This window comes from Pseudonaja textilis, chromosome 5, assembly GCF_049901715.1.
Source record: "Pseudonaja textilis isolate UNSWEBS1 chromosome 5, rPseTex1.2, whole genome shotgun sequence".
NCBI classification, from domain to species: Eukaryota; Metazoa; Chordata; class Lepidosauria; order Squamata; family Elapidae; genus Pseudonaja; species Pseudonaja textilis.
The window spans coordinates 70303243-70329769 of NC_141994.1; the positions used below are offsets into that span (position 1 = coordinate 70303243).

General features: G+C 42.5%; 1 protein-coding gene across 1 annotated transcript in view; it reads left to right on the top strand.

The window, feature by feature from the left end:
- The window catches only part of PRKCQ (protein kinase C theta), a 54601-nt gene that overhangs the window by 6003 nt on the left and 22071 nt on the right, over positions 1-26527 (top strand). Inside the window, exons 2-7 of the mRNA XM_026721585.2 lie at positions 11145-11269; positions 16494-16693; positions 17831-17891; positions 21012-21174; positions 23455-23486; positions 25595-25680. Coding sequence (XP_026577370.2) covers positions 11152-11269; positions 16494-16693; positions 17831-17891; positions 21012-21174; positions 23455-23486; positions 25595-25680 — 660 coding nt within the window. The 5' untranslated portion in view covers positions 11145-11151. The remainder of the gene's footprint in view (positions 1-11144; positions 11270-16493; positions 16694-17830; positions 17892-21011; positions 21175-23454; positions 23487-25594; positions 25681-26527) is intronic.

Genomic DNA, 26527 nt, shown 5'->3' on the forward strand with positions numbered 1-26527 from the left:
CTTACTGCATGTCTACAATTCGTGCATCACCAGGTATTGCAATGTCAACGAACCAAATCCTTTTTCTTTTCAACTATTGTTATGTCAGGTGTGTTGTGGGCCAAATGCCAGTCCGCCTGAATTCTGAAGTCCCATAAGATCTCGACTTTTTTATTCTCCAGAACTTTTTCAACCTGATCTTCCCAGCAGTTGTTACTATACTCAAATCCAAACATTTGGCATATCCAGTGAATGATTTTAGCACCTCGGTTATGGTGTTCTGGGTAGTCAGTTTGTGAAATTTGGCTGCATTCACTGATTAAATGATCAACCGCTTCATCTTTCTCATTACAGAGGTGGCATTTGCTGTTGGTGATGACATCATCATCATTATTATTATTAATAGTAGCAGCAGCAGCAACAGCAGTAGTAATATGTAAAATATCAAAATATATAAAAGAAAATATGTGAATATATCCCCTACTGAGTATGGAATCTAAATTAAAGCATCAATAAAAGATAATATTTGTAGTAAAAAAAAACCTTTCGTTGTACCATTACAAAGCCACTCCCCCAAAGCCCCAAAAGTATTTTTTTTTAAAGTAGATTTTCAAATGAATATTGCTTCAAAATATATTCCTTAGACAGAGAAATATTTCTTTACCTTGAGAATTTTTAAGATATCTGGATTTCTAGAATTTCCCAGCCAGCATGCTAAGAATTTCAGCTATCAAGAAAATGCATTCTTGTGGGTCCATTCAAAATAAAAAAATAAAATAAGCGTGATCAAATTTCACCTTCAAATGCAAATAAAATAAGTTTCTCACACACATCCTGGAACAGATTTCCCCTGGAAGAAATTTGAGGTGTAAAAGTAGATTAAAAATGGATTGTGAAAGAAACTGGGTAGAATTACCTGCTTTGTTTACTAAATGCATTCCTTATTTTTCTTTTAAATAGTATATTATGTGATTAACTGGTCACATAATTTTGTGAGCTTTATTCTTTGAGACCACAGCTTGCCCCAAAATCAGGAAGAAGTCTGCTTTGGAATGTGAGGGAAAGGGTGACAAGCTGAATAAAATTTAAACAAATTAAAAATAGGAGGGGGAACTCTGCAACTACAGACCTATGCCCACCTCCTCATGAATAATTACTCCATATTACTTACTTCATTATTCATTACTATTTGAACTTTAAGATGTGTGGATTTCAACTCCCAGAATTCCCCAGGCAGGAATTCTGAGAGTTGAAGTCCACACACCTTAAAGTTGCTAAGATTAAAACACCCTGGGCTGGGAGCTACTCAGGACAGCTGTTTTGTGCAAATGTATTTAGATTATTCTCTTTTAATTGAATTTCTTTCCAAACTTGTAAACCGGGGAGGGGGAGAAATTATTACCCATTTAAAGATTTGGGACTTTCGGTAACCAAAGCGTGTATGGGAGTCCTTGCCTTACAACCACAACTGAGGCCAAATTGACTGTTACTAAGTGAAACATTTGTTAAAATGACCCCAAAGGTGTTTTTTTTTTTTTCACGAGGCAACTAGACTTTCTGGTTTGTTTTTTTTAAAGACGTTTCGCTTCTTCAGCTCTGAAGCTTTGTTAATTTGTTGACTGAGTTTTGCCCCATTTTACGTCTATCTTGCCATGTTGTTAAGTGAGTCACTGTAGTTGTTAAGCAAATCTGGCTTCCCCCATTGACTTTGCTTGTCACAAGGTCTCAAAAGGGGATCATGTGACCCCGGAACACTGCTACCGTCATAAATATGAGTCAGTTGCCAATCATCTGGTTTCTGATCACAACGGTCGTAAGTATGAAAAACAGTCATCAGTCACTTTTTTCAGTGCCGTTGTAACTTTGAAAGGTCACTACATGAATGGTTGTATGCCAAGGACTTGACTTGGTTTAGGGTTTTGTTTGGTTTAGGGTCTTGGGCAGCGGGTTGGACTAGATGATCTACAAGGTCCCTTCCAACTCTCTGTTATCTGTTATCAAGTTGCAGATGGTTTCTGGCTCAGAAACCAGCAATTACTCTATCAATTAATACTTAATGGATACCTGCCTGAGCTGGGGTTGGACTAGAAGACCTCCGAGGTCTCATCCAACTCTTGTTATTCTGTTAAAGGGCTTCCTCTTTGTTCTTAATAATATTGAGATTTAGAGCATTTGTTTTTCTGCCTCCCAAACAGCTTGCATCAGCTACTTGCAAATCTGCATTAGCGACAAACTTCAAAGAGAGAGAATTGAAAAGGAAAGGAAGTGTGTCTTGTTTTTTAAATTTTGGAGGCTGCCTGACTCCCTTTTTAAATACTTTCCCCCGCTTTTCTTCTTTAACTTGGGTAGCTGGATAGTCATTTCACACTAATCCTAGAAAAGGGATCTTCCTATTTTAAAAACAAGCAAGGAGTTGGTTGATGGTGGGGTGTTTTTCTTTAAAAGGTAGATTATTAACACAAAGTCACCAAAATGTTCCAGAACCCGTAACCTTAAGGGCATAATGCCTGAATTAACTTTTCCTTTTGCACCTGCCCAAAATTCCCAAGGAAGGAAAGAAGGACTGCTTGTTTACAATCAATCTGCTAAAACATACCAACATGACCCAGCTTTGTGGCGTCCAAATGTGCTGAATGCCATTCCATAATCCCCAGCCAAACAGCAGTTGTGGATGGTAGCAAATTAGCAGACCCAATCGTCCAGTTTCATGGTTATATGTATGATTGTAATGTAGGTGAGTACTATTTCAGAATGATGCTGAACTATTCAGAGGGAGGGAGGGGAGAGAGGAGGAGGAGGGAGGGAGGATGGGAGGGAAGGAAGGAAGGAAGGAAGGAAGGAAGGAAGGAAGGAAGGAAGGAAGGAAGGAAGGAAGGAAGGAAGGGAGAGAGAAAGATAAGGATTGGAGAGTGAGAGTGGGAAGAAGACAGAGAAAGGGGTTGAGATGAGGGGAGGAAAGATAGGAAGGAAGGAAGGAAGGAAGGAAGGAAGGAAGGAAGGAAGGAAGGAAGGAAGGAAAGGAAGGAAGGAGAGAAAGATAAGGAATGGAGAGTGAGAGAGGGAAGGAAAGAAGACAGAGAAAGGGGTTGAGATGAGGGAGGAAAGATAAGGAAGGAAGGGAAAGGAAAGGAAAGGAAAGGAAAGGAAAGGAAAGGAAAGGAAAGGAAAGGAAAGGAAAGGAAAGGAAAGGAAGGAGAAGGCAGGAACAGAGGAAGGGAGCAAAAAAGGATGGAAGAAAGTAAGGAAGGAGAGTGTGAGGAAACAGAAAGAGAGAGAAAGGGGAATAGAAGAGAAGGAAGGAGTAAGAGAAAGATGGAGGGAGGGTGGAGGAAGGAAGGAAAGAAGGAGGGGGAAGAGAAGGAGGCAAGGAAGGAAGAAGCAATCAAAATTGAAGGAAGAAAGTGAGAAATAGGGAAGGAAGGAAAGAGGAAGAATGGAGGAAGGAAGAGTTAGAAGAGAGTCACAGAAAGAAAAAAGTGAAAATGAAAAAAAACGGAAAGGAAAGGAAGATAAACTGCATGAGTCTTTACTTTCTTGAATGAAGAAGCAGACTAGAGTTTCAGTTTTGAAACTTGGCACAAGTCCAGAGCATCCCAGCAAGGCTGATCAGGTGTACCAAAAGACAAAGTCATATATATGGGGTGGGGGAGGCTGGAGAGAACCAGAACGTTCAGTCTGGAGAAGGCAATCTGGGAAGACGGAGCGTGGGTGCCTGAAAAAGTTTCCACATGAAGATACAAAAGGCATTTCCTGGACTTTTGTGGGTTTCCCAAAGGGGCTGCCATACATAAAGGAAGGAAAGACTGCCTCCCGCCCCCAGTTTCCCACGCCCTCAGGAGAACTAGAATTTCCAAACAGAAGTCTAGGATTCCTCTTGATACCCACGCATTTATCCCAGCTTTCGAGTTGCAAATCTTTCCACCCGGAAGAATTGCAGCTGACCCCAGCATTTCTCAAGCTCAGCCATTTTAAGCTGGGTGGACTTCAACTCCCAGAATTCCCCAGCCAGCATTGCTAGCTCCGTGGTTCACAGTCAGTATGGTTACGGAGTTCTGGGAATTGCAGTTGCAAAATGCCTGGGAAGAGGTCTAAAGCAGTGTTTCTCAACCTTGGCAAACTTTAAGGTGGGTGGACTTCAACTCCCAGAATTCCCATGGTTGGCTGGGGAATTCTGGGAGCTGAAGCCCACCCACCTTAAAGTTACCAAGGTTAAAGAACACTGATGGCCTTGTAGAAAGTTAGCACCCACCCCTCTCCTAGAAGAATGAAATATTTTGGGAAATATTAAAAAAGACAGAATATTATATTTCCCTAAAGGAGAAACGTGTTTTTAAAGACAGAAAGCAGCCCCCAAGTCTTTCTTAATAGCCCCCAGCAGATATTTTGTACCCATTAAGAAAGACTGGGCCAGCCTATCTACAAAACGAAAGACTTTCAGCTCTAGGGTGATGGGATTAAGACATGACCCTTCAGGACATATTAGGATTAACCCACTACCATCTAGCAGCAGAGCTCACCAATGGCACAATCTCCTAAGGACATTGCATTGGCAGTCCAAACTTCAACCAAACATAGCTCAGACAAACACCTAGGATTTGTACTTTGCCTGTAGAGCCAGGTATGACCCCTATATAACCCCATGGGAGTCTGACAACAGCTAATAGAATACATGTTATTGCACAGGAACAGGAAGCTGAAGTGCAAAGCCCAAGAGAAGGTATAATACCTTCTCCACTCTCAACTCCATGTGATCAGCTGCACCAGAACCATGGGCTTGGTGGTTCTGTTCATCATTAAATCCTCTTTCCAATCAGCCTCCATGTTGTTTCCAGCATTTTTCTCCCAGCTTGCAACTGCACCGGATGGATATTTCTTCCCACAGCCTATACATTTATCCTGACAGATACTCCCCCAGGGCTGCAGGACTCTGCAAAACAGTCCCATTCGTAGACTTCTGAGAAACCTAGCTTGTTGGAAGAAGAAAGGTAGTTAAAACAAACCCAGTTTTGGAAGACAGCACTCTGAAAGGAGCGACGCTGAGAGTTTTCCACCCCTGGCTTTGAGTCATTTGAGCTGCACCTGTTCCCAAGGTGTGAATATGAGATCCAGTGTACGAAACCAGAGACGCTGGCCTTAGCTAAAACTGCTTTTTAATTATAGGAAGTACAGCTTGTTTTCCACAGAGAACACCGGCACAAAGACTTCTAAGCTGTCTTGTTTAAAAAAAGAAAAGAGAGAGAGAGAGAGAGAGAGAGAGGGTTGTAAGATATGAAAATGCTGGAGTTTTTTTTACTTGTTGTTCTATAAGCATAACCCCCAAGAGGACATGGGTCTGGGGGTTATCCTTGTCATTATACAAGTAGTCCTCGACTTAGGAACCATTCGAAATTACAACAGTACTAAAAAAAAGTGATTTAGGATGGTATTTCCCCCTTATGACCAGGGGTGGGATTCACCTGGCTCGGGCTGGTTCAGATGAACCGGATGTTAAATTTACATCTAGTTTGCTGAACTGGTAGTTGAAGTTACTGACTGGCCCCACCCACCCTGTCCCTCCCCTCCCAGAGGTCTCCATGAAGCCCGTTTTGGGTGCAGATAAGTGCAGGATCCGCACAGAGGCTCTGGGAGGGTGAAAAATGGCCGCCTAGAACTTTCAGAAGTCCAGAAATGGGCCTGTTTCCGGCTTCTGGAGGGCCTCCAGAGCTTGGGGGAGGCCGTTTTCACCCTCCCAGAGGCTCGAGGGAAGCCTCCGGACTCTGGGGAAGGCGAAAAATGGCCTCTCAGAAGTTCTGGTAGGCCACGCCCACCATGGCGTTATTGGGATTTTTGAATCCCACCCCTACTTATGACTGTTGCAGCATCGCTATGGCAACATGAGCAAAATTCAAGCACTTGGCAATTGGTTCATACCGTTGTTATGATGGTTGCGGTGTCCGGGGATCATGCGATCCCCTTTTTCAGATGATGATAGATGGTATACAGATGATCAGTGAGTTTTTCCTTTAGATTAAAAAAAAAAAAAACAGATTTGGATCCCTGTCAAGATCACATGAGGTACTAATACCTCTCTATAAAGCCTTAGTAAGACCACACCTAGAGTCCTGCATCCAGTTTTGGTCACCACACTGTAAAAAAAGATTGTTGAGACTCTAGAAAAAGTACAGAGAAGAGCAACCAAGAGGATTAGGAGACTGGAGACCTAAAGATACGAACAACGGTTACAGGAACTGGGCATGGCTAGTCAGTCTAGTGAAGAGAAGGACCAGGGGAGACAGGATAGCAGCGTTACAATATTTGAGGGGCAACCGACTCGTATTTATGACGGTTGCCATGTCCCCCGGGGGGGGTCATGCGACCCCCTTTTCCGACCTTCTGATGAGCAAAGTCAATGGGGAAGCCAGATTTGCTTAACAACCATGTGACTAATTTAGCAACTGCAGTGGCTCACTTAACAGCGATGGCAAGGAAGGTTGTAAAATGGAGCAAAATTCACTTAACAAACTTCCTCGCTCAGCAGCAGAATTTGCGAGGTTCAATTGTAGTCTGCGCCAGAGACAAATCCCTTGTGTGTCTAATCCCACTTGGGCAAATAAAATATTATATTTAAGATGTGTAGATTTCAGCTCCCAGAATTCCCCAACCAAACATATGGCTGTATTTTGAGGACTATTTATGTCTGGTTTTCTCTTCCCGTTTATCCCCACAAGATTAAAGACTTATTTCTCATTGCCTATTCTCTCCCCTTCTCCCCCCCCCCCCAGCGCCATTAATTTAATTCCACAAACTATTTAATGTCACACCGTCCCATATATAGTGTATAAACATCTAAATAAACCATTGATAAAGTCATATTTAAGCAGAGGGGTGACCTGTCAATTAAGTCCACTGTAACATAAGTCTTTTCTCCCTGGGCTTACAAGTTAACCTCTGCAAGGTTTCTTAAGGACACATTTTTTTGGTCTCTAGTCCCTAGCCGACAGTTCATTTCACGGCAATTAAAAGACAAAAGCCGTTCTTTTGAAGACAGCAAAGTCCACATTTGGGACAGAGAGGGCCACTGGTTTGGAAGAAGGGTCAAAGAGGCCACCTATGTCAAAATTGAAGAGCCCTCTCTCATCAGAGGGGGGTGGGGTACAACACCATCTATCTCCAGTCTACAACACAGTCCTTTCGGCAAATGTCTATGGAGGTTCTCCGTCCTCCAGGTTGTGGTTGTCCCAAGGGTGCTTTTTCAGGAGGCAACTGGACTTTCTGGTTTTTCTTTGAAGGCGTTTCGCTTCTCGTCCAAGAAGCTTCTTTAGCTCTGACTGGAAGGTGGGGAATGGAAGGATTGATGCTCCTTGCAGACAGCTGGTCCTTTGCATCCTTTTAGAGGGTCGTTGAGGCCGCTTGGAGGTTTATCTGTGTTCTCAGGGTCACCTGAATGGTGCAAATGGGTGTGGAGCCTTCTTGGAACTTTCCATCTATGTTAAAAGAAACCATCTATGTCAAAATGGAACATCCCCCTCTCATCATAGGGGGAAGGATGCAACATTATCTATCTCCAGATAGCCCGGACATAAACTGTTTCAACTCCTTCCCTCAAAATGACGCTATAGAGCACTGCACAACAGAACAACTAGACACAAGAACAGTTTTTTCCCGAATGCCATCACTCTGCTAAACAAATAATTCCCTCAACACTGTCCAACTATTTACTAAGTCTGCACTACTATTACTGTTAATCTTCTCATCACTCCTTATCACCCATCCCCTCCCACTTGACTGTTCCCTAGTATGGTTTGATTGTTGATTGTACCCTATGACTATCATTAAGTGTTGAACATTATGATTCTTGACTCTTAATGAATGTACCTTTTCTTTACGTATACTGAGAGTATTTACACCAAGACAAATTCCTTGTGTGACCAATCACCCTTGGCCAATAAAGTATTCTCTTCTATTTTCTCTTCTATTTTCTCTTCTCTTCTCTTCTCTTCTCTTCTCTTCTCTTCTCTTCTCTTCTCTTCTCTTCTCTATTCTATTCTCCAGTTCTTTCAACTATTCCAAGAAGACTCCACACTCATTTGCATCACTCCGGTGACCCTGAGGACACAGATAAAACTCCAAGTGGCCTCAACGACCCTCTAATAGGATGCAAATGACCAGCTGTCTGCAAGGAATATAAACCATTCCATTCCCCACCATCCAGTCAGAAGTGAAGAAGCTTCTTAGATGAGAAGCGAAATGTCTTCATAGAAAAAAAAAACAGAAAGTCCAGTTGCCTCTTGAAAAAGCGCCTTTGGGATAACCATGACCTGGAGGACTGAGAACCTCCATAGACATTTCAAGACCTTTAAGGCAAAGTTGTTCCAACTTTCAGATGTTTCTCCTGGCTCTGGATGGTCCTTTTCAATTGATACCATTCAAAGCAGGAAACTTAGACCGTTGGGATGTTTTAGCAGCAGCAGGCCAGCCAACTTTTGCTAAGTCAGCTTGTTGGGAAGCCAAGAAGGGGAAATGTTTTGAGCGTGGATAAGCAGCAACTGCGTTGTGTGTTTGCGTTGCTGGTGGCTGATAAAACTAACGTTTTTGTCTCTGTGTAGATTGTCTCTGTGTAGATTCTCAATCATCCAGGTCCTGGTTGTCTCAAGCTTTTTTTATTCTTTAAAAAAGAATAAAATGGAGCTCGGGAGGGCTGCATTTGGAGCTCGGGAGGGCTGCCTCCTGGGTTCCAGGAGGCCATCACAGCCGAAAACGGAGCTTGCGATGGCCTCCTGCAACTCTCTGCCAGCAAAAATGGAACGTAGGAGGGACGCACGTGGCCGTCGCAAGCTCCGTTTTCAGCTGTGATGGCTTCCTGGAACCTATGCAGCCCTCCCGAGCTCCATTTTCGCTGGCAGGGATACTGCAGGCCGGTCCTTCACTCTTTCCAGGGCAGCCCCGCAGGCCAGATCTAAGCATCCCCATGGGCTGGATCCAGCTCGCAGGTCTTGAATCCGACACTCCATATCTAGTAGGTCTAGTTTAACGAAAAGAAGGCCTAGGGGTGACATGATAGCGGGATTCCAATAATATCTCAGGGGCTGCCCCAAAGAAGAGGGGGTCAAGCTATTCTCCAAAGTACCTGAAGGCAGGACAAGAAGCAATGGGTGGAAACTCATCCAGGAGAGAAGCAACCCAGAACTAAGGAGGAATTTCCTGACGGTGAGAACAATGAATCAGTGGAACAACTTGTCACCAGAAGTTGTGGATGCTCAAACAAATTTTTAAGAAGTTTTTAATCATTTTGCTTACTTTATTGTCATTGCACCTCGAACAATGAAATTAAATGCCATCTTCAGTGTATTTTATAACTCGAGAAGTGAAACACAAGCACACATCCCTCGCATTCTATACAATTGAATTGAAAACCCCTGATATTGCATTAATATTGCACTATACAGTAGAATTCAATATAGCGCTGGGATAGAAGCTCTTTTTTCAGCCTATTGGTCCTTTTTTTTTTATTATCCTGTACCGTCTCCCAGATGACAATAGTTTTTTAAAAAAAGGTTCGCCGGATGAGTTGGATCTTGGAGAATGTTTTGAATTTTTCTAAGGCAGCGGGAACTAGAAAGGGATGTGAATGTCAGTGTTCTATTTATAAGGACTTTGTGTGGTCAGTAGGTCTGTGATGGGAGGTCACGTCAGATGTGGGTCTTGTGATGGGTCTGATGTGGGTTGATATCCTCTAAATTCTGTTGAACATTCACCCTACACCCGAACTACAGATATTCAGTATAAGATTTTCGGCCTGAATAAGGGGCTGGACTAGAAGATCTCCAAGGTCCCTTCCCACTCTGTTATTCTGACCCAAATGTGTACTTTGCTGTCTTCAAAAAAAGAGTGACCGTTGTCTTTCAGATCAGTGGTGGGATTCAATTTTTTTTTACTAATGGTTCTGTGGGCGTGGCTTGGCTTGGTGGGCATGGCTTGGTGGCAAGGGAAGGATACTGCAAAATCCCCATTCCCTCCCCACCCCACTAACCTGCTTTCCAGCTCCGTTCTCCTGTGCAGGGCAACCAAAGAAGAGCCAGCCAATCAGCTGGGACTCAATGGGAGGCAGAGAATAGATGGGGTTGGCGGGGCCAGTCATAGGTGGGATTTGCCGGTTCTCTGAAATACTCAAAATTTCTGCTGCCGGTTCTCCAGAACTGGTCAGAACCTGCTGAATACCACTTCTGGTCAGGAGGTCTTTTGATGGGAAGGTTACGTCAGGTGTGGGTCTTGTGATGGGTAAGATGTGGGTTGACATCCTCTAAATTCTGCTGAACCTCATCCTACACCGGCTACAGATGTTCGGTATGAGTGTCATGCCCCTGGTGGAGACTGACTCTGAGGGAGAGGAGGAACAGTTGACAGGGAGTGGAAGTGTGGCTCCGGAGGTTGTGGAGGAGGCTGGGGAAGGGCAGAGGCCGGCTGAGCAGTCAGAGGAGGACCCAGGCCCATCCCCTCTCCATCCTAGGGCATGCAGGGAGGAGAGGATAAGGGAGAGACATGGTTTACTGCGGAGGAGAGGGCTTTGATCCTTTTCCTGGGCTGCAGCTGTGACAACTGGATAAGAGGACGGACATGCGTATGGGCGAGTGCTGGAAACAAAGCATGGAAATATCTCTAGTTTGTTGTTCCTCTCTGAGTTTGGCGTCCTTCCCAGTGTGTGTTCTGATATCTGTGGATGTCTTCCAGCCCTTATCTTGTCTGGTTTGTGTTGTTTTTTTTACTCTTTATAATTTAAACGGCATTTCCTCCTTCTGGTAACTGCTTGTGTGGGAGTTTTTTTGTCTCCAGTCAAGGATATTTGGAGCTTGGAAGCAAAGTGGAGGACTAAAAGGGGCTTCACCTGTTTTTTGTGACTGTGTTTATTTTGTATCCCACCCTGGGTCATCACAATAGGGTTTCCTGCCTGAGCAAGAGGCTGGACTAAAAGACCTTCAAGGTCCCTACTCCACTCTCTTATTCTGACCAGACAGTGGACTTTTCTGTCTTCAGAAAAGAGTGACCATTATCTTTCAGGTGCAGATGGGCTGCTGAATCCAGTCACGATGGATTTGCCCTCCTGCCTTGTGCCATGCATTTGTGAAGTGATTGTTTCGGGGTTTTTTTCCAGACTGATCCGCTAACCAGGTCTTTCTGATCCCCTGCAGAATTGCCATGTCGCCTTTCCTGAGGATTGGGCTGTCCAATTTTGACAGTGGCCCCTACCTCCCTTCGCAAGGAGACGTGATCGATCCTTATTGCGCTGTGATGGTGAAGGAGGCAGTGGCAGCTGGTAAGGAAACACCTCTTTCGGTCGGGACATCATTTGCAGTTGGGTGTGAGCAGAAGGTCTCCTGGGCCCTTGGATTTCAGTGAGAAATTGGAGAGTGTGAGTTTCAAGGATAAGTTTAAGGTATTATTTTCTCTTGGATTTTAACCTTAAACCCCGAGGGAGGCTCTGAATCTCAATGAGGAAAGAAGAGACAGAGAAAGGGCTATTTAATCTTTTTCATGCTGGTCGCTTTTCAGCTCAAAATGATCCATTTCTCAAACTGTCTTTTTATTTTTATTTTTAAAACCCAGACCTCCATTTACCAATAAAGGAGAATATTTGCCGCTAAGGCTTGAAATGAGGATTCTTTGGTGCTCTCTGAGCTTGGTTGTTTCGTTGCAGACGTTACATGACCCAACTAGGTAACATCATCAGTGCTAGAAGGGGATTCTATTCTATTCTATTCTATTCTATTCTATTCTATTCTATTCTATTCTATTCTATTCTATTCTATTCTATTCTATTCTATTCTATTCTATTCTATTCTATTCTATTCTATTCTATTCTACTCTACTCTCTATTCCCTTAGCGAACATTCGAAGTTACGCGACCAGCACCTCCTAGCATTTCCGAACAAGGCCCGAAACTACGAATCTTGCAGTATCACAGCAGTTGTTCACCCTTACAAACAACCACAGAGGCTCTGCAACATTCATCCGGCACACTGCTGGCCAAAATGGAGCTTTTGAGGGGCAGATGTACCCCTCAGAAGCCCCATTTGGGTGTCCACGAGGCCTCCCCTGGTGCATTGCAGGCTGAAATGGAGCTTCCCAGGGCCAGTTCTGGCCCTGGGAAGCTTGGTTTCAGCCTGCAACGGACTGAGGGAGGCCTCTGGATGCCCGAACGGGGCTTCTGAGGGGCAGGTCTGCCCATCCAAATGTCCATTTCAACTAGCAATGTGCCGGATGAATGTTGCAGAGCCTCTGTGGTTGTTCGTAAGCGTGAACAACTTCCATGGTGCCGCAAGATTTGCAGTTTCAGGCCTTGTTTGGAAATGTTAGGGCAGGGGTCGCCAATCTTTTGGACCTCAGGGACCACCAAACGCATAATTTTAAATCCTGGGGACCACTAACCAGTTCTGTGGGTGTGGCTTAGTGGTCATGTGACCGGTTGGACATGGCTTGTATATAAATATTATAAATATTTATATAAATATTGATTTTTTTATAAAAAAAGAGCAACTTTTACCCATAATCAGGCAAAGCAGGCAGGCAGATTGAGTTGCTCACAGAATCACAGATTCACTTAGAGATCTGTCTTTCTGCAATTGGCTACCTGAGCCCGCACTGCTTCAGTCCTAAGAAAGGTTCGGCTCTGCTTAACAGAGCCGAAGATCTAAAGATTAGCTAGAAAGCAAGAAATCCAATGATTTCCTGGCAGAGCAGAACAGCTAATGGTCAGAAAAAGGAAAAATAGCAACTTAGCAAGCAGGTTTGCCAGGTAAGGAGTGAATGGGCGGAGAGGGTTCCCACCGGCCATGTGGGTGGCGCTCAGCCTGGATTAATTGCTTTGGGGGGTTGCCCTGGGGGTGACATTTCTCTGCGGCCCACCAAAACTTTCTCATGGACCACCAGTGGGCGGTGGACCACCAGTTGGCAACCGCTGTGCTAGGGGGCACTGATCGCGTAACTTCGCTAACGGAATGCTCGTAACCCAGGGATTACCTGTCCTGCAATATAACCTTTACACTTATAAAGCTTAAAGTCAGGGGCGCCCACAGGTATGATCAGAAAAGTCAAAATGGGGTCTACAATGATGAATTTGAAGCTCCACCCACTTTTTAAATGCTTATTGTATGTAAAACACAGTGTCAAGCCTGAAATTGACATATGTGCAGCCATTTTATTTAGCCTTTTTGTATATTCCTTTTCTTTCTTTCTTTCTCTTTGCTGGTATTGCGGGGGAGGGGGAGGTTTTGGGCTTGCCACATTCCTAAAGTGGGAGGAGTGGAAATAGAGAGAGTTGTTTAGGCTAGGTGGTTCTTCTTCCCGTGGGAACGAAAGCTGACCTTGCTGAGACCTGGAGGTGGAGTTTGATGACACCAGGCAACGTTGAGTTACTTCTATTGGGGAATGTGACTTTTAGAGGTTGTTTCTCACTTCCAATATTATGTGGTGTAATTCTGGATTGTGTCAGATCTGGAATTACAACAGACTTTGCCAATTTGATGCTATTCTAAAGAAAATGAATTATTATGGAAGATGGAACTGTGCTGTTTTCTTTTTGAATGGATTTCATCACTTGACACAACCCGACATTATTCTGGATCTCTAAAAACCATAATCCAGGACAAGGGATGTGATTCAGGGTCCTGAGCTGTGGCTGTTTACTTGGAGCATTGGGTCACAGCAAAGACTCAGGAAAGAGGACACACAGTTTTGAACCCACTGTTTTGGCCACCATCTCTTCTTTTGGGACTAAAACCTGCTTAGAGTAGAGAATCACATAAAACACGCTGGTGTTCATGTTAGAAATGTTCTACAGGCAGTCCTTGGCTTACAACCGTCCATTTAGTGACCATTCAAAGTTACAACAGCACTGGAAAAAAGTGACTTCTGGCTGTTTTTCATGCTTACAAGTGTTTCAGCATCTCCATGGCCACGTGACCAAAATTCAGATGCCTGGAAACTGGCAGGTATTTACGACAGTTGCATTTGCCCCAGGGTCATGTTATACGTGATCCCCATTTGCAACCTTATGATGAGTAAAGTCAATGGGGAAGCCCGTTTCACTTAACAACTGCGTGGCTATCTTAACGACTGCAGGGATTCACTTAAGCCCCGTGGCAACAACAGTCGTAAAACGGAGCCAAACTGATTTAACAACTCCATCTTGTTTAGCTGCAGAAATGTTGGGCTCAGTCATGGCCATTAAGTCAAGGACAACCTGTGATTCGTGCCAATAAAGTCACTTCCCTTTGCTGCCTTCTGCGCAGGAAAAATGCTGTTAATATATGGCCTTGCAAAGCTCAGTCAGTTAAATTGTAATTTGAGAAGGCTGACAGGCTAAAAATAAACTATACTTAATGTAGAAAAACACTTGGTCGCACACAGAAAGGTCAGGGGAATTAATGCAATTTGCACACTCTGGTGCACACACACACACACACACACACACACACACACACACACTCTCCATAACATCCTCCAACCCATGAAGGAGCGGACCGAGAAAATTTGAGAATCCTGTGGCATTTAGGTATCAGCTGAAATATTAACAGAGTAAACCACAAAACTAGGGTCAGGTGAATAATCACTTTATGGTTTCTATCAAGTTCCTGTTTTGTGTGTGTGTGTGAATTTGCCAGATTTAATTCATCAGATTTGAGATGATTTTCTCATTGTGGTTACATTTCCCCCAAAACATAAGTATTTTTGTTGGAAGTGTTTTTGTTTTGTCCAGAAACGTCTATGAATTTTCCCTAAATTACAGGTAGTTCTCAACTTACAACAGTTTGTTTAGTGAGCGTTCAAAGTAACAGCGGCATTGGAAAAAGTAACTTGTGACTGTTTTTCACATGACCATTACAGCATCCCTGTGGTCACGGAATCAAAATTGTGATGCTGAGTCATATTTATGACGGTTGCCGTGTCTTCCAGGGTCCCCCTTTTGTGACCTTCAGAGAAACAAAGCCAACAGGGGACCCAGATTCACTTACTGACAGAACAACTGCAGTAATTCACTTAACAGTGGTGGCAAAAAAGGTTGTAAAATGGGGAAGAACTCGCTTAACAACTGTCTTGCTTGGCAGTGGAAGTCTTGGGTTCCATTATGGTCGTAAGTCGAGGACTCCCTTGTATTGGAAGTTTCCTCCTATTGATGTGCACCAGTGGTGGGATTCAAATGTTTTTTACTACTGGTTCTGTGGGCGTGGCTTGGTGGGCGTGGGTGTTTTGGGGGTTTTTTGCAGCCACCCACCCACCCAATTTTCCTTCTGGTCCTCAGGCAAGCCTTCTGGGGGTGTGTTTTTGCTCCCAGGAAGCTCTCCTGGGGCTCAGGAAGGCAAAAAATGTACAGGAAGGGGGGCTGTGCCCGTCCCTCCATTTTTTGCCTTCCTGGACCTTAGGGAATCCTCCTGGGTGAAGCAGTGAGACAAGAGAAGGGAATCCTGGCACAGCTGATCGTATGAAGAGCTGATCGTCGGGGGGAGAAGAAACACCTTAAGGGTCGAGCATCAGCCAGGTGATGGAGTGAGTGATCATTGGGTGGGTGGAGAAAGTGAGCCAGTGGCGACCAACGGCCAACCAGAACTTACTATCGGTTAGGCGACCCACGCCAAATCCTTGCTACCAGTTTGCCTGAACCGGTGCAAACCGTCTGAATACCACCCACTTGATGTGCACCTGAAAAGGTTTGGAAAAACTGAGAAAAAATGAGAGTGGAGAAACTGAGGCAGAGAAAGAGAGAGGGATGTTAACAGGGGGAGCTTCCAAAAAATAACCTTGTTGCTTGTATCCTTACAATTTATATTGACTGTTTCCTAGTATGATTTGATTGCTTATTGTACCCTATGACTATCATTAAGTGTTGCACCTTAGGATTCTTAATGAATGTATCTTTTCTTCTTATGTACATTGAGAGCATTTGCACCAAGACACAATTCCTTGTGTGTCCCATCACACTTGGCCAATAAAAGAATTCTATTCTATTCTATTTAGCAACCAGTTCTCTGCCCGGTTGCTGGGTGGGCGTGGCCATGGTGGGCATGACCTAGTCAGCTTCCTGCAGCACCCTGGCCTGGGAGTGAAAATGGGCTGCAGGGGTGGTGGTGTCATTTTTCACCCTCCCCGGGCTCCGGAGGCTTTGCTCACGCCTCCAGGAGGGTGAAAATGGCCTTCCCTGGGCTCCGGAGGTTCTTTTCCGGAACTTCCGGGAGGGCCATTTTTCACCCTCTCTGGGCCTCCTCATGTACCCACAATCCAAAATGGATGGCATGGGGATTCCTGGGAGCGGAGGGGTAGGGTGAACAGGGCCAGCCGGGGTGGGATTTGCCGGTTTGCCAAACGGGCTGTAAAACTAGCTACCTGTTCACCCAAACCGAGGTGAGCCGGGAGCAGCCCACCCCTTGGATGTTAGGCACGTCAAGGTCCATTTGTTGGGTGTGTGTGTGTGTGTGTGTGTGTGATGTTCCCTATGTTTTGAAGGCACTGTGAGTATAACAAAAAGGAATTATTGTCAATCCTAGAGAAAGGCCCCGTGTTTGTCCAGAAGAAGCCAACAATGTATCCTCCTTGGAACAGCACGTTCGATGCCCACATCCACAAGGGCCGCGTCATGTACATTGTGGTGAAGGACAAGAGTGCAGAGATGGTCTCGGAGACCACCGTGGAGCTCAACCTCGTTGCTGAAAAGTGCAAGAAAAATAACGGGAAAATGGAAATTTGGGTAAGTTTCAACTCCTTGGGCCAGCGTTAACTTTTAAAAGCTTTTGTGTTTTGGGCTTCAGTCATCCTCCCTCTTTTCCTTCTTTCATTTAATTTCTTACTTACCACCACCCCCCGTTCTTTCTTTCTTTCTCTTCCTTTCTTTCTCTTCCTTTCTTTCCTCTTCTTCCCCCTCCTTCCCTCCCTCCTTCTTTCATTTGCTTTCTTTCCTTCTATTGTTCCCCCTGGTCCTTCCTTCCTTCCTTCCTTTCCTCCCTCTCTCCTCTCCTCCTTAATTCTTCCCTCACTCTCTTTTCTTTCTCTTTCTTTTTCTTCCTCCTTCCTCCCTTCCTCTTTCTTTCTCCCATTCTTTGTCTATTTATAAAACTCCACTTCCGTAGCAAAGCCTGGACTGGCTGCATTATTAAAAAAAAGAAATCTCTGATTGCATTCCCATTTCCTTTCTAAATTCTATTTCACTGCCTTCTTTTTACAGCTGGAATTTTTTTTTAAACAAATTTTGTTGATTTTAACAACAAACAAACAAAACAAAACATCATTAAACATTAAAAACATAAAACCTCTTTCCATTATAAATCTTTACAAAGCAGATAACACATTATTTTATATCACATTTTTCTAATTTATCCCATTTCCATATAGACACATAAATTCCCTTTAACAAATTTCACATGGTCTCTTTACTCTTATTCAATAACATTTCTTTTCTAGTTTATCTGCTATTCAATCATCACATTTATATTTTCCTCTGACTTTTTTTTTTCTTAAAAAACAAATTTTATTGACTTTACAAAACATACAAGCAATCAAGGCATATTAACATAAAGAATCTTTCTGGAAGAATCAGTAAAACGTGCCAGATGTAATATGTATATTTACATTATCTGCTCATCATATCTTCTCCCGATTTCTCCTCCTTAATTCTTAATTCTTCCCTCACTCTCTTTTCTTTCTCTTTCATTTTCTTCCTCCTTCCTCCCTTCCTCTTTCTTTCTGTCTTCTTTCTTTCCCTCCCATTCTTTGTCTATTTGTAAAACTCCACTTCCAGCCTGGACTGGCTGCATTATTAAAAAAAAGAAATCTCTGATTGCATTCCCATTTCCTTTCTAAATTCTATTTCACTGCCTTCTTTTTACAGCTGGAATTAAAACCCCAAGGAAGGATGTTAATGAATGCAAAATACTTTTTGGAAAGTACTGGCAAGTATCAATTCCGCTCATGTTCTTTTCAGGGTTTTTTTTAGCATTTCACTCCATCCCTGGCCAAAAGTTTAATTCTGACTCCAACACTTTGAAAATACAGAACTTTAAAGCAAGAATATTTTTAATTTTTTTAAAAAAAATTGACCAGAGCTGCAGAAAAAAAGGAAAATGATGGTTTTAAGTGCTCCAAAATATCTTTGCTAGAATTAACAGGTGAGCTATTTTCTCTGTTTTCTTTTTCCCACACAAGAATGTCTTTTACCCAAAGGGCTAATTCCAAACCATGTGCTTATTTTTCAGCACCCCATTTTATTTCCACATATAGCTAATCCTTGACTTAACGACCACAACGGAGCCCAAAATTCCCATGGCTAAGCAAGATTGTTGTTAAGTGAGTTTTGCCCCATTTACAACTTTCTTGCCACCGTCATTAAGGGAATCACTGAAATTATTGGAGCTAGTCAAACAGTTGTTAAGTGAATCTGGCTTCTCCGTTGACTTGCTTGTCAGAAGGTTGCAAAAGGGGGTCACAGGACCCCGTCATAAATACAAACCGGTAGCCCAGCATCCAAATTTTGAACACGTGACTACGGGGGATGCTGCAGTGGTCTTAAGTGTGAAAAATGGTCATGTCACTTTTTTCAGTGCTGTTTTAATTTCAGTCACTAAATGAACTCTTGTAAGTCAAGGATTACCTGTATTTATTCATTTGAGTTCTTCCTCCATATTTGCTGTGAATTTCCTGCCTCAAAATGGACAGTTGTATCCCATCACCTAGCTCCAGTCTACAACACGTCCTTTCAGCAGTTCCAAAAAGGCTCCACACCCATTTGCACCACTCAGGTGATCCTGAGGACACAGACAAACCTCCAAGTGGCCTCAACGACCCTCTAAAAGGATGCAAATGACCAGCTGTCTTCAAGGAATATAAATCCTTCCATTCCCCACCATCCAGTCAGAGCTGAAGAAGCTTCTTGGATGAGAAGCACAACATCTTCAAAGAAAAACAAAGTCCATTTACCTCTTGAAAAAACACCTTGAATCCAAATTGCTGGAAATGTAAAAAGAAACATGGAACATCGTTTCACATGTGGTGGTCCTGCGCTGAAGCCCAAAGATACTGGCATAGAATAAAAAAATGGTTAGAGGAAATAACGGCGGAGCAAATTGAACTAAAACCAGAATTCTTCTTATTGGGGATATTTAATAGAGAAATTTCTAAAAAAGTCAAACATATAATACTGCACATTCTTACTGCAGCTAGAATAACCTTTGCACAGTGTTGGAAACAAACAGATATTCCAATAGAGGAAATGATCATTCAGAAGATAACAGCCTGTGCAGAGATGGATAAGTTAACATTAGCACTTAAGGAAAAAGAAACATCAGAATATTATAGAAGCTGGGAATGCTGGTATGACTGGATAGAACCAAAATAGAAAATATATTAGTAAACAATGTAAAATGTAAAAGAGATAGTAATTATATATTCGCAATAAGATGCATTTGTAAATATATCACCAATATTGATAACAAACAAGGAACCATAGACTGTCGATAATAGAATTGCTAGTTTTTAATCATTTCCTTTTTTCTTTTTCCTTTTTTTTCCTGTGTGTTGTGTATGTGTTTGTTTGATATTTTAGTTGTATAATCAATAAAGTTTGTTTTTAAAAAATAAGAAAGCACCTTTGGGACAGTCATGAGCTGGATGACTGAGAATCTCCATAGAGTTAGACAGGTGACAGTGAGGACACAGATAAACTTCCAAGCAGCCTCAACGACCCTCTAAAAGGATGCAAATGACCAGCTGTCTGCAAAGAATATCAATCCTTCCATTCCCCACCGTCCTGTCGGAGCTGCAGAAGATTCTTGGACGAGAAGCGAAACGTCTTCAAAGAAAAACCAGAAAGTCCAGTTGCCTCTTGGGGAAAAAAAAGCACCTTTGGGACAACCCTAACCTGGATGATTTGAGACTCTCCATAGATGCTAAAATAGGATGTAGGAGTTCGTGGGAATGCAGCAACGTTCACAACGTGAACTGTACAATTGCATTAAGCCATAGAGGGAGAGGCAGCGTGTGGTCAAAATGTTGAGATGATAACAGTGGTTGACTTCGCAACCGTAGTAAACTGGGACAAAATTCACCTGTCTTGCTTAGCAATAGGAATTTGGAGGACTACCTGCAGAGTTTAGGATTGAAGCATGTTATCTAGAAAACAGCGTCTTCCTAGCTCATCATTCTGTGCCAAACACCCAACAAGAAAAGAGAAAGAAACTATACGTTAGTGCTTCCCAAATCTTGCCAGCTTTAAGAGGGCTGGACTTCAAATCCCAGAATTCCCCAGCCAGCAAGCTGCCAAGATTTGGGAAGCACTGCCCTAGTTGATATCTCAGTTTGGGAACTGCTGACTTTAGCAATAGAAATAGAATAGAAATAGAATAACAGAGTTGGAAAGGACCTTGGAGGTCTTCTAGTCCAACCTCCTGCTTAGGCAGGAAAGCAAAGGCACTTCAGACAAATGGCTGTCCAATCTCTTTTTAAAAACTCCCAGTGTTGGAGCATTCACAATCTCTAGAGGCAAGTTGTTCCACTGACTAACTGTCAGGAAATTTCTCCTTAGGGTCTAAGTTGCAATGCCCATCAGCCTCAGTAAAATCAATTCGGGATGATGGGAATTGTTATCTGGCAACATCCAGAAGATAGTTGCCTTTTATTTATTTTTCTGCTTCATGAAATCAGTATTTTAGATTATGGAGATTGTATTTAATGCGCCCTACATGAAGATATTTAGCTCACAAAGCCCCAATCTAAACAAACTCCCTTCTTCTCAATGTGCTAGATTTTTCGCAAGCGGGAATTTTTATTTAAGGCGGGGGGACCAAGAAAAGTATAAACTCTCCCCCATCGGTCACATTTCTGGTGATATCCAGAAATAACATAAGCACCGCTAACGTTCTTCTGATGGTAACAGGGGCTCTCAAGATTTTAGGAAGTGTGCCTGGTTATTTTTATCAATTGGGGTGTTTCTTCACACTTTTTCGAACTGTTTTAAATATATGTTATTTACATTCATGGCCTGACCACGGAATTTCTTGTTTTTCTCTCTTACTCAGATGATCCAGAGTTTATCGACTGTGAAAAGGAGGGGTTTTTCTCTCTGCATCAACGGAGAGGAGCCATCAAGCAAGCGAAGATTCATAATGTCAAGTGCCACGAGTTTACGGCCACTTTCTTTCCCCAGCCCACGTTCTGTTCTGTTTGCCATGAATTTGTCTGGTATGACCGAGGGGGTCCTTTTGGGCTTGGTCTGCATAGGGAAGGATGCAATTTTCTTTCCTAATGGGAAGATGCTGTCTCTGGAGAGCTGCTATGGTCCATTGGTCCAAGAGCTGTTATGATCCATGGGTCGAAAGAGCTGCTATGATCATCGTCATCTCCATTTAATGACCCCATAATCCCTTGTGGGGTGGAGTCTGGGCAACTGAATGAAGCTGAGTGTTTACTGGCCCTTTGCCCTTCCTGTTGCCAATGCAGAGTTTTCTTATATCTGCTGGATATATCCTCATTGTGCCCAGAGAGAGAACTATCTGCCTCTACCTAGGATCGAACTCACAGCCTCCTGATTGTGAGGCGAGAGCTCCACCTCTAGGTCACCACCCCAAAAGAGCTGCTATGATCCATTGGTCTGAATACTATGATCCATGGCTCCAAAGAGCTGCTTTGATTCATTAACCCTAACCATACATTCAGAGATATTTAATTTCATTTGGACTGAGTTGAAGCATTGTCATCCCCACCCAGACCCAAAGATGAGACCCCAAATCATTTTATTTTTTTTATTTATTTTATTTGTTTTGTCAAACATGTACAGGATAACAAGCATAGGTATGAACATAAACATGCTGTCAGGATTCCGGCAGTTGCCCCAATTAAATCATGAGTCTTGAGCCAAACTGGCAAAATTTCAAAAGGATTTATTGGGAGTTAATATGTCCAGCACCGCCTGGGTGTAGCCGACTCTGAGACACATCAACAAAGGAAGTAAATACAGATAAATGGGGACAGTAAGAAAGGAACGGTAGGCACGCTGGTGCGCTTATGCACGCCTCCTTTAAGGACCTCTTAGAAATGGGGTGAGGTCCACAGTAGATAGTTTGAGGTTGAAGCTTCAAGGGGTTGAGTAACAACGGAGTCGGGTAGGGCGTTCCAGGCATTGATCACTCTGTGGCTGAAGTCGTATTTTCTGCAATCGAGTTTGGAGCGGTTTATCTTGAGTTTGTATCGGTTGTTTGCCCATGTGTTATTGTGGTTGAAGCTGAATAAGTCATTGACAGGCAAGACATTGTAGCAGACAATTTTGTGTACTATGCTTAAATCGGACTGCAGACGAGGCCGTTCCAGATTGTCCAAGCCCAAAATTTCAAGCCTGGAGGCAGAGGGAAATCTATTGTGAGTGGAGGAGTGGAGAACTCTTCTCGAGAAATATTTTTGGACCCGCTCAATCGTGTTAAAGTCCAATATACAGTGTTGGGTTCCAGGCAGATGAGCCTCATCACTATGTTAACCAAGGATTGAGAGATGCAACTTCTTTTTAAGAGCTGTTAAAAATCAATTGGTCAAACATGTCTACTGCTGTAGGAAATAGAACCACAAGAAGCAGGTGGAGAATCTCCAGCCTTGGAAGGACCATGTAACCATAGATACCTCGTTTTATTTGGGTTCAATTGAAGCATTGTCGTCCCCACCCAAACCCAATGAGCTTTAGATGACACCTCAACAGCATCACTTGGTTGATCAGGGATTGAGTTTTGCAGCTTCCTATTGAGAGCAGTTAACGTTCCAGGGCCCAAAATTTCGAGTTTGGAAAAATCAGATTAATTCCCCTTTGACAATCAAAAACATGTCATTTGGGAATCCTTCTTTGATCCAGATTTGATCCAATCCAGTTTGGTTTCTTAATCTGAACCAATCTGATAGGCCAACTAGATTTAGAAAGCAGTTTTGCATCATCAAAACTGGGTTCGATTCTGCTTGTTTTTCTGATTGGAGAAATCTGTCTTCTTCAAGTGCTATAGGACTTTTGATCCTCTGAATCAATTTTTTTAAAATTTAGACTAGACTAGACTAGAATAGAATAGACTAGACTAAAATAGAATAGAATAGAATAGAATAGAATAGAATAGAATAGAATAGAATAGAATAGAATAGAATAGAATTCTTTATTGGCCAAGTGTGAATGGATACAGAAGGAATTTGTTTTTGGTGCATAAGCTCTCAGTGTACATAAAAACAATACATTAATCAAGAATCATAAGATACAACATTTAGTGATAGCCATAGGATAATAAATAAGCAATCAAATCATACTAGGAAACTAAATAAAATTTAATAATTAAATGGATAATTAGAATTTAATTTGACAAGTTAAATTCAGTAAGCCTGAACATGAATCCCTGCACTTATTGGGTTTTTTTTTAAAGTCATTTTTCTCAAATGCAGGCATGATTTGAAATCTGTTTTATATTAATACTGTTTTTTTCTCTCTCTGTATTCCAGGGGCCTCAACAAGCAAGGTTATCAGTGCAGGCGTAAGATCTTTCAGTATATTATATTTATATGTTGATGGTTATCATAACTGTGCAATAGTTCATGATACTCTGCTGAAAAGCCTAAGAATGAAAGAGCAATTAAATAATCACAACAATCTCTGTATGGAAACAAAGCATGCATTTTTAAAAAAAAAATTAAGTGGGTTTTTTTAAAGTGTAACAATCCTGGTCATATTTTCAACGTTCTCACAGTCCGGTACATTTCCAAATCATTTTCAATCTCTGAGAAAGAGAATAGACACATTAGGTTTTCTGTTTTTCTCAGGGTATTCAAGAAGAAAAATTAGTTTCAAGAATAAGAAGCCAGAATCAAGGGAGAAAATATTTTATGATTGAGTTGGAACTTTCAGCTTTTTCTATCGGTCAAAATACAAAGTTATGAGGTGCCGTTTTCTGCCCTTAGAAACCTTAAAAACATGGTACCTTCTTTCATATGTGGTGGTTGTGTCCCAAAGCAAGGAAATATTGGGTTAAAATTAAAAATTGGCTACAGGAAATTATAGGTCTTCAAACTGAACTCAAACCCGAAATGTTTTTATTAGGAATAATCAGAGGAGAATTTAATTTTAAAAACCAAATATATTATAGTACATATAGTGACAGTGGCAAGAATTGCCTATGCACAAAATTGGAAATTGGACAGTGCCCCTTCTGAAGATATGATAATAAAGAAAGTAGTGGACTGTACAGAGATGGTTAAACTTACATTGGAATTGCATGATAGGGAGGAATCGGAATATTATATGGTCTTGGATAAGTGGTATAGTTGGTTAGACAAAAGAAATAAGAATTAAAAGTATATATGTAGATATGTAGATATAAGTGAAAACATCGATGTCATAGAGTTGTTAAGAATGTACAAGAGACATGTAATTGTGGAAAAACATAATAAAAATTATTTTAAAAAAGAAAAGAAACCTGTACCATCTCAAATTTTAGAATAACTCAACCTCTTTTTTTCCAGACTGACAATCATAATTTGAATACATGCTGGGAGCTGTGCTCCCCAAAAAATGAAAAGAAAACCCTTTTGCTTAAAATTAGATTTAACCGACACCCTTAATTAATACGATATCAGAACTACCTTTAGCTGTAAAGATGAGATCATGTTCTCCTTCCGTCATATCAAAATGAAAATTGTGGGTGGAATTTAGCAGTTGCTCCTGCCACTTGGAGAGACTGGGAATCCTACAGAAACACAAACGCACAAACACACACATATACCAAATTCCTTATTTATTTTTTAGCTGCCCGGGTCTGGTTTCTGAACTTTAGGAGTCTAGATGCAAATTTTATGCAAGGCATAAAATTGAAAAACAAAACAAAACACCAGAATAACAAAGTTGGATGGGATCTCCGAGAGTCCAACCCTACTCTAGCAGGAAACCCACTGCTATTTCGGACAAATGGTTTCCAAGGAGGATTTGAATCAATATCTCCGAGAAGAAGGGGAAAGGAACTCAGCTAACATGCTGAGCTTGTTGATCAGAAAGGCCGGCAGTTCAGCGGTTCGAATCCCTAGCGCCACGTAATGGAGTGAGCTCCCATTACTTGTCCCAGTTTCTGCCAACCTAGCCGTTCAAAAGCATGTAAAAATGCAAGTAGAAAAATAAGGACCACTTTGGTGGGAAGGTAACTGTGTTCTGTGCACCTTCAGTGTTTAGTCATGCCGATCACATGACCTCGGAGACGTTTTCGGACAGCGCTGGCTCTTTGGCTTTGTAACGGAGATGAGCACTGCCCCCTAGAGCCAGAAACGACTAGTACATATGTCAGAGGGGAATCTTTACCTGTTGAGTGTCCCCCCCAGGTGGCCCAAGGATTCTGCTGGGTATGTTCAAAAAAGTCAAGATAGTGACCAGGATGGCACCATCAAAAGCTCTGCCTGTTTTTAAGATGGCATCTTGACTTTTGTTGCCCAAAACCAGGGGCCACTCCTGATTGGGACCAAATTGAATTATTTTCTTTGCCCATCTTGCTGTATTTCTGTCCAGTAGTGTGTAAAAGAGTGTAATTTGTGTTGTGGTCTTTCTGTGTTACTTGTAAAACTTTTTTTTTAGTGAAAAGGATTTCTTTTTTTCTCCCAGAATGCAATGCTGCGATTCACAAGAAGTGTATTGACAAAGTCATTGCAAAGTGTACGGGATCGGCTATTAACAGTAGAGAAACTATGGTAGGTTTGGGGTTGTGTTATTTTTGTGAGTTGGTAGCTAGAGTTAACCAACCCAGAGGCACTCAACGTGGTTATGATAACCTCGATTTGGTTTGGTCTGTCTTAGCACGCCAAGCGAAGCCAGTTCAATGAGAATAACCACAAAAGTTATTCTGAAATGGGCAAAATGGACTATTTTGATTAAAGAAAAGAATATTAGAAGTACTTTTGTTTCCACGTGGAGACCGCTTCTGAATTTCGTGCTTGAAATGGAAAAGAAGGAAGCTCTGATTTTGCGCTTTACTGATTAGATTGATCAGGGATGGGCTTCAAATAATTGAACAACTGGTTCTCTGCCCAGTTGCTGGGTGGGCGTGGCCAAGGGGTGTGGCCTAGTTGGCCTCCTGCACCACCCTGGGAGTAAAAATGGGCCACGGGGGGGGCGTTTTCACCCTCCCTGGGCTCCGGAGGCTTTCCTTTTTGCCCTCCCCAGGCTCCAGAGGCTCTCTGTAGGCTGGAAACTGGCCCGTTTCAGGCCTTCCAGAAACTTCCGGGAGGCCTATTTTCCTTCCTCCCTGAGCCTCCACACAGACCCTGCACTTACCTGAGATCCAAAATGGGCCCATGTGGGGACTCCAGGGAGATGCGTGGTGGAGTGGACGAGGCCAACCCGGGGTGGGATTTGCCGGTTCACCAAAATGGCCATGAAATTAACAGGTTCAGCCAAACTGGTGTGAACCGGTATCAGCCCACCCCTGAAATTGATAGATCTTTATAGAAACGGCTTGCTCATATTATTATGAAAAAAAAAACGTAAAAGGTTTGGTGTTAATGCTTTATTTTACTGCAAACAGAGAGAGTTGGAAAT